The sequence below is a fragment of the Protobothrops mucrosquamatus genome, unplaced genomic scaffold, assembly GCF_001527695.2.
Source record: "Protobothrops mucrosquamatus isolate PMUCROS unplaced genomic scaffold, P.Mucros_1.0 scaffold279, whole genome shotgun sequence".
NCBI classification, from domain to species: domain Eukaryota; kingdom Metazoa; phylum Chordata; class Lepidosauria; order Squamata; family Viperidae; genus Protobothrops; species Protobothrops mucrosquamatus.
The window spans coordinates 10,859-17,782 of record NW_015386623.1 but is presented as its reverse complement, the minus strand read 5'-3'; the positions used below and the strand labels follow the sequence as shown (position 1 = coordinate 17,782).

The following is a 6,924-nucleotide window of genomic DNA, read 5'->3' as shown; positions in this document are numbered from 1 at the left end:
GGTTGTTCCAGCTTGCGGGACTGGCCTAAGGGATTTTAAAGGGGTTTTAATTACTTTTAATTGGAACAGATTCAAATATTTCTTTTTAATTAATTTTAAACGTGTATTGTATTTTTGTATTTTATCTGATTGTTAGCCGCCCTGAGTCCGCAAGGAGAAGGGCGGGATATAAATGTAATAAAATAAATAAATAAATAAAATAAATTATGCTGAACTATTCCTAGGATGGCTGTGTATTTTGTAATTCATCAGGTTTCTTGATAACGTAACCAAGGTGAAAGATAAAGCTGATCCATAAAGATATGTAGAATTGATCTAAAAAGCCCCACATTGCATTATGACTCTTTTCTTCTGGCATATATATCAACACTGTATAATTGCAGAAAATCCAAGCAGCCAGGTAATGTTGCTGAGGGCTAACTACTGGACCTTCACATGGATTCACATGGAAGAAATTTCACAAAATATCTAACGATATGCCAGGTCCTGGATACATGGACGACCATCATGTAAAAGGCAAGAATTATGCCAGTGTTTAGCATTTGAGATTTTTATACATCAAATTCTATGCAGCATAGGTTGCTGATGCGCCCAGTTGAGAGCAAACAGAAGTAATTATCTTAATCATATAGCAAGATGCTGTTCTTATAACTCCCATGTTTAAGAACCACCTGTATTATTAAGGGAAGCATGACTAGGAAAAAAAATATTTACCTTCAAATGCATGTTCACAAAGGTCATCATGTGACATGAACTGTTTCCATCCATAGTTGGAAATCTTTTTAACTACAATAAATTTGCTATTTTCAACTGCTAATTTGAACTGTGATGCCCCAATGAGTGCCTTCCCATGGCACTGCCACTGCAGCAAATACCGAGGAGAGTCACATTGTGTCATTACTAGTGATGGCTCCGGGTTACTGAGGTTGAGCCCCAGGCAACTGCTTCTGCCTATGTTGAAAAGCTGCTGTTTAGAACCCCATTTCCACAACATGTATTTAGAAACTTGATTGCAGTTTTCAAGGATGAGCTCGGACATTTCAGCAGTAATACATGTACTGAAATTCTCACTTTGAATAATAAATATTCCTTTTCCTAGAACAAAGAAAGTTTTGTTTCAGATTATGCATACAGTAGGGCAGATGTGTTCTCTAGCTCAGGGGTCCTCAACCTTGGCAACTTTAAGACTTGTGGACTTCAACTCCCAGAATTCCTCAGCCAGCTGGCTGAGGAATTCTGGGAGTTGAAGTCCACAAGTCTTACAGTTGCCAAGGTTGAGGACCCCTGCTCTAGCTGGTTTGGGCTGTGAGAAAAAGGTCTTAAATTTTTGCCCACATTATATCTAACCCAAATCTTACATTTTTTTCCTGCTTTCTCAGTAAGTTGGCTTATCTAACCAAAACAGGAAGGAAAGCCCAGAGGCATCTGATGAGGATTAGGGATACATGGCAAAGCAAAGCTAGAACCTTGACAGGACTGCCGCACTCTCAGCTCTCCAGAGAACCAGCTGTTCCAGGGACAACTGGAAAAAGTCTGACCTTAGTTCCAATTATACCGAAAACGTTGGAACTCAAGCATACAATGAACTTCTATTAGTTCTTTTATTAATAGAACTAGATGTACAGATAGCCCTCGAATTACAGCCATTCTTTTAGCGACCATTTGAAGTTACAACAACACTGAAAAAATTGACATGACTAATTTTTACAGCCCTGAAAAACAAAAATAGTCAAGTTGCTAGGCTTGGGGACATATTTGGAATTTTGAGAATATTAGAAAAAAAAGACTGCTATAGCTATTCATGAAACACTAATTTTCTTGTAGAGATACTGATGAGATTGTTTCTTATTCTTCTTCTAACCCTCAGATTAGAACCTGCTACCATCCCGTTAAACCATATTTTTTTTCCTGGAAATTTTAACAAGATATAGGTAGCCCTCGACTTATGACAATTCATTTAGTGACTATTCGAAGTTACAACGGCACTGAAGAAAAGTGACTCATGACCATTTTTTCACACTTCAGCATCCCTATGGATATGTGATCAAAATTTGGACGCTTGGCAACTGACTCATATTTATGACAGTTGCAGTATCCCAGGCTCCTGTGATCCCTTTTCGCGATCTGCTGACAAGCAAAGTCAATGGGGAAGCCAGATTCACTTAACAACTATGTTACTAACTTAACAACTGCAATGATTCACTTAACAACTGTGGCAAGGAAGGTTGTAAAAATGGAGCAAAATTCACTTAACAACTGTCTTGCTTGGGAAGGGAAATTTTGTGCTCAGCTGTGATCGTAGGTCTAGGCTTTAGTTTCTCATTATTTTTATTTTTTAAGCCTATGCAAATCTCACAGGCACTCTTGTAAATAGAGATCATGCTAGAAGCTAATACCTTGCTTTGCACCTGCAGCTTCCAATTAAAAATAACAATAGTATCTTAAAGATAATTAAAATCAGGATGGTAACAAGGGAGATGTCCAAAAGCCACTTTTAGCACATATATGTTCTAAAATCCTGAACTCAAATCATTCAAAATCACAACAAAAGTGTTTTGTGCACCATGGTTTTTTCACAGCCATCCATACTTAGCTTTCAATTGGACAAATGAACAACTTACACTCAGTCATACTTTAGATTAGGCTTCTTCAGGTATCAAAAAAATTCAAGTATGAAGGCAGACAGGGATACCGTGCTCCACCTTCAACCCCTCTATCTCCAAAGCACTCATGTTGTCAGGGAAATGCTGAAAATAGACTCAAAATCATTTCAACAAAATGTGTGAATTACACCTAATCAGAAACTCAGCCTAGTGTAATCCCTCTCCCTGTCTGAAGACAGTGGCAGCCTGCAGCTTCCCTTCTCTAGAAGGAGAAAAAGTATGCCTGTCTCCCCTCCATATTTGAAATTTTGATTATCTAGAAAAAAACTGGGAATTTTAATAATCCCCAGGTATTGTTTCAGCTAAAAAGAAAAGCACTTTCTCTGAGGAAAAATTCCCCAACTTCATCTTTTGATACTATCAAAATAGAAATGGAACAATTCTACACATGCCTGCAGCATTACATGATTTGCTTTTTCTATTTTATCATACGTAAATGAACGGATGGCAAGGGTCATTGAGAGAGGGAAGCAAATAACTTATGTAGGCAGTCAGAAATTCCGAAACTAAGGCATTTAGGGCTCTCTACCTCAACACTGCAAGTAGTATGCCTCATGCTTCAAAGAGACAGTTTGCAAAAGATTTTAAAAGTGTTTACACTAGTAATGTGTTCTGGAATAATGATACGTTATCACTAGTAATACAGATAGGTTCACAGTAAACACAAGAAATCAGTGTTACAGTCATAAACACACTGCTGCTTAATACAAACAAAATGATATTCCCTCACATGAGAAACTGCCTGGAAAATGTTAAAATGCAGAGTCACATATAAGCAGATAATTGCACATGCCGGTTACATGCATAAAGCAGAGTTAAAACTGGGAATTGGAAACTCATTTTGTGGGACTGAAGCAGAAATGTGAAGAGCTGGTCATGCGCAGCACACCGAGTTTTGAAAAAGTATAGGTAGTCCTCAACTTACGACCACACACTGACCCCCCCCAAATTTATGTTGCTAAGTGAGAAATTTGTTAAATGAGTTTTGCTCCATTTTATGACTTTTCTTGCGCATTTGTTAACTGAATCACTGCAGTTGTTAAATTAGTAACACGGTTGTCAAGCGAATTTGGTTTCCCCATTGACTTTGCTTGTCAGAAGGTTGCAAAAGGGGATCACATGACACTGGGACACTACAGCCGTCATAAATGTGAATCAGTTGTCAAGCATCCGAATGCAAATCATGTGATTATGGGGCTACTGCCATGATCATAAGTGTGAAAAATGGTCCTAAGTCACTTTTTTCAGTGCTATTGTAACTTTGAATGGTCATTAAGCAAACTCGAGTAAGTCGAGGACTATCTGTACAATAAACTAAATCCAAATTAGCCAGATTTGGCTCCTCGGTTGTGCACTCTGATGATTAAATGGGTTTTACGTAGTCAAGCCTAGCATAGAGCTGGAACTGACTGGTAAGGTCTCTGACTCTGATCCACATTTCAACCGGGAGGAATAGGAAATAAATTCCTTTGGACGTAGTAAGGTTTATTTCCTAACGAATGATCCTTAAGGATTTGGTTCTAGCTTTCCACCCCCGCCCCCTCCCTGGAGTGAGAGTTGTATCAAGATAAAGCATTACTCTTTATGCTAACCCGCTGTATATAATCAGCTAATAGCAGGAAAGGAATGAATTCGAGGGAGGGAAAGAGAGGAAAAGAGCGGGAGAAAGCAAACAGCGAAATCTCCCTCTAGACAGCCGTCCGACCAATGGCTCAGCCGCCCATCCAACTTACTCAAGAAGTAGGGTAATTGGTCCTGCGTCAACGCTGCAAGTTCTCTTTCGGCCAAGCAGGAGCAAACTCCCAGCATGGAGCAAGCGAGGAGGAACATTGCCCCAAGCATTTTCCGCCGGACTGAAAGGCTCTCGGCTAGCCAAGCCTTCGCGGCGAGTTGACGGGGGAATTACAGCAGCAACCTTGGGGCGAGGAGACCCAGAGAAAGACAAAGGGGGCGGTGGAGGGAGCCGCCGCGACAGCTCCTCTTGCTCTGGGGCCGAGCCGGGAAGGAGATATGCTGACAGACCTTCCCCCATTGCAGCCTGAGGGAGGAGAGAGGCGTTTCCCATTTTCCCCCCCGTCCCGGTGAGGAGAAAACGCAGACCATCTTTGCTCTCAAGAGGGGGAGGAAGAGGAGGGCCGTCGAGCTTGTAGCCGGCTCGCAAGTAGGCTATCCGCGTAGTACGCTCCAAGCTGGCTAGGTTAACTCTGAAACAAACTACCAGAGGAAAGAAGCTACCGGGCTCCGGCTCCGTTGTTTTTTTTTTTTTCATGGACCCCTCTCGGTTTTCAAGATCAGGGCGGTAGAGTGCAGAGGTGAAGCTCCTCAGGGGAGCCGAAAGAGATGAAGTATTAGCCTGGAGCCTTGCAGCCCAAAAGGCCCTCGCAGGGCTGTAGTCATGTAATACACACAGCCGCCGCGATGTTTGTCCTTTTCGCAGAGGTATGCAGTTCTAGGAAAGATCGCAGGGAGATGAATATGGCATGTTGTTTTTCATTTCACTTTAGGAGGGATATCCTCGTGTTGTTGCAAGCCCCATCCCTCATACTGCAATTCTACATTGGCCATTTTCATGTTTAAAAAGTTCCTGTAAATCAGTGTTTCTCAACCTTGACAATTTTAAGGCATGTGGACTTCAACTCCCAGAATTCCACAGCCAGCAATGCTGGCTGTGGAATTCTGGGAGCTGAAGTCCACATGCCTTAAAATTGTCAAGGTTGAGAAACACTGCTGTAAATATATATGTCTATAGCATTGCAGATCTTTACCGAGAGGGTGGAATGTTGCAAGTGTGATTTAGGCCTGATTACCTGGTTTATACTAAGGAGCATTTACATGAAAACCTTGATTGACCCAATCCACGATCAGTGGCAGAGCAATCAGTATGTACAAGCCCATCTAGTGACAGTCTCAGGCTATGGAAGATGAAATGTGAAATGTTCGAGGAATGAATACTAAACAGCAAGGCTTAAGAAATAGGTTGGAAAGAATGTGTGTGTTGTGTCCTGAGCCTGCAAGATGCAGGCTCGGGACGTTGCAAGAGTCCCGGGCATTTGCAGAAGCTGCCCGGGACCAGACTGAGCGGCGCTGGCCTTGTGCGCATGTGCAAGGCGGGAAAAACCCGCCTCATGATTGGTTGAACTTGCCCGGGGATCAGAGGGTATAAATAGAGGCCTGCGTGCCTCTGCTCTGGTTGTTCGAGAGTGGAGCAAACAATAAAGATTTGTTGAAGATGAATTGTCTCAAGCGCCATTATTCCCAGGACTTAACTGTGTTTGTGAGGCTAAGAGAAAGTGATGATGGAAGCACCAGAGATTACTTTTGAGGAAAATGGTGCAAGATTCGGATGAATACAAATTATTTTGTAGAGGTTAAAGACATACGGCTAGAAACTGGGACACTGTAAATTTGTGCCTTAGGCACGAAACCAGCTTGATAACTTTGGCCCATTCACTCTCTCTGGACCCAAGGAAGAAGGCAATGGCAAGCTGCTTCCGAAAAAACAAGAAGACTGCAGGTCCAGGTCCAGGCAGGAGTCAACAATGACTCAGAGGCACAAAAATCAAAATTTCAAAAGATGAATGTGTGGAGGAAGCAAAACAAGTGAATACAGAAAACGTAATTGGGCCATTCGTGACTTAAGGTGACTTGTGAGTACCTTAGAAAAGGCCTATTGATTTTGAATACTGTACAGAATTTAAGCATGAATATATTCATACATCAGGGCCAGTGTGGTGGCTCAGCAGTTAAGACACTGGGCTTGTTGGCCTTCTAGCCGACAGCCCAGGTTCGAGACCTCATCCCAGCTCCTGCTAATCTAGCAGTTCGAAAGCATGCGAATGTGAAGTAGATAAATAGGTACCTCTTTGGTGGAAAGGTAACAGCGCTCTGTGATGTCATGTCTTCGGACAGCAGTAGCTCAATGGCCTTGAAACTGATGAGCACCGCCCCTTACAGTCGGCAAAGACTAGTGGAGTAAAATCCACAGGGTCTCCTTTACATTCATACATACGTGAAGAATGAATCAAAAAGGATCTTGAATTTGACTATGACAGGTTGAGACGATTAACAAAGGATACGAGAGTAGTAAGAGGTCTTGAATATGGGAGTTGATTCCAACATATCTATAAACTAGCACTTGGCAAATGTTACCTTGGATCTGATGTGATTTCCCCAAACCTTCAAAGTGCTGGAAGACCAATTTTGAAATCTAGGAGAAAATGATGAACAGCATTAAGTAGGATAAAATTATGAGATTGGGGTC

At 41.9% G+C, this 6,924-nt stretch overlaps 1 protein-coding gene across 1 annotated transcript in view; it reads right to left on the bottom strand.

Annotated features, from left to right (window-relative positions):
* PLA2R1 (phospholipase A2 receptor 1) overlaps window positions 1-4,499 on the bottom strand; it is a 60,423-nt gene extending 55,924 nt beyond the window's left edge. Inside the window, exons 1-2 of the mRNA XM_029283923.1 lie at window positions 4,397-4,499; window positions 715-1,095 (exon numbers count right to left, since the gene is read on the bottom strand). Coding sequence (XP_029139756.1) covers window positions 715-1,095; window positions 4,397-4,493 — 478 coding nt within the window. The 5' untranslated portion in view covers window positions 4,494-4,499. The remainder of the gene's footprint in view (window positions 1-714; window positions 1,096-4,396) is intronic.
* Between the last annotated feature and the right edge of the window lie 2,425 nt (window positions 4,500-6,924).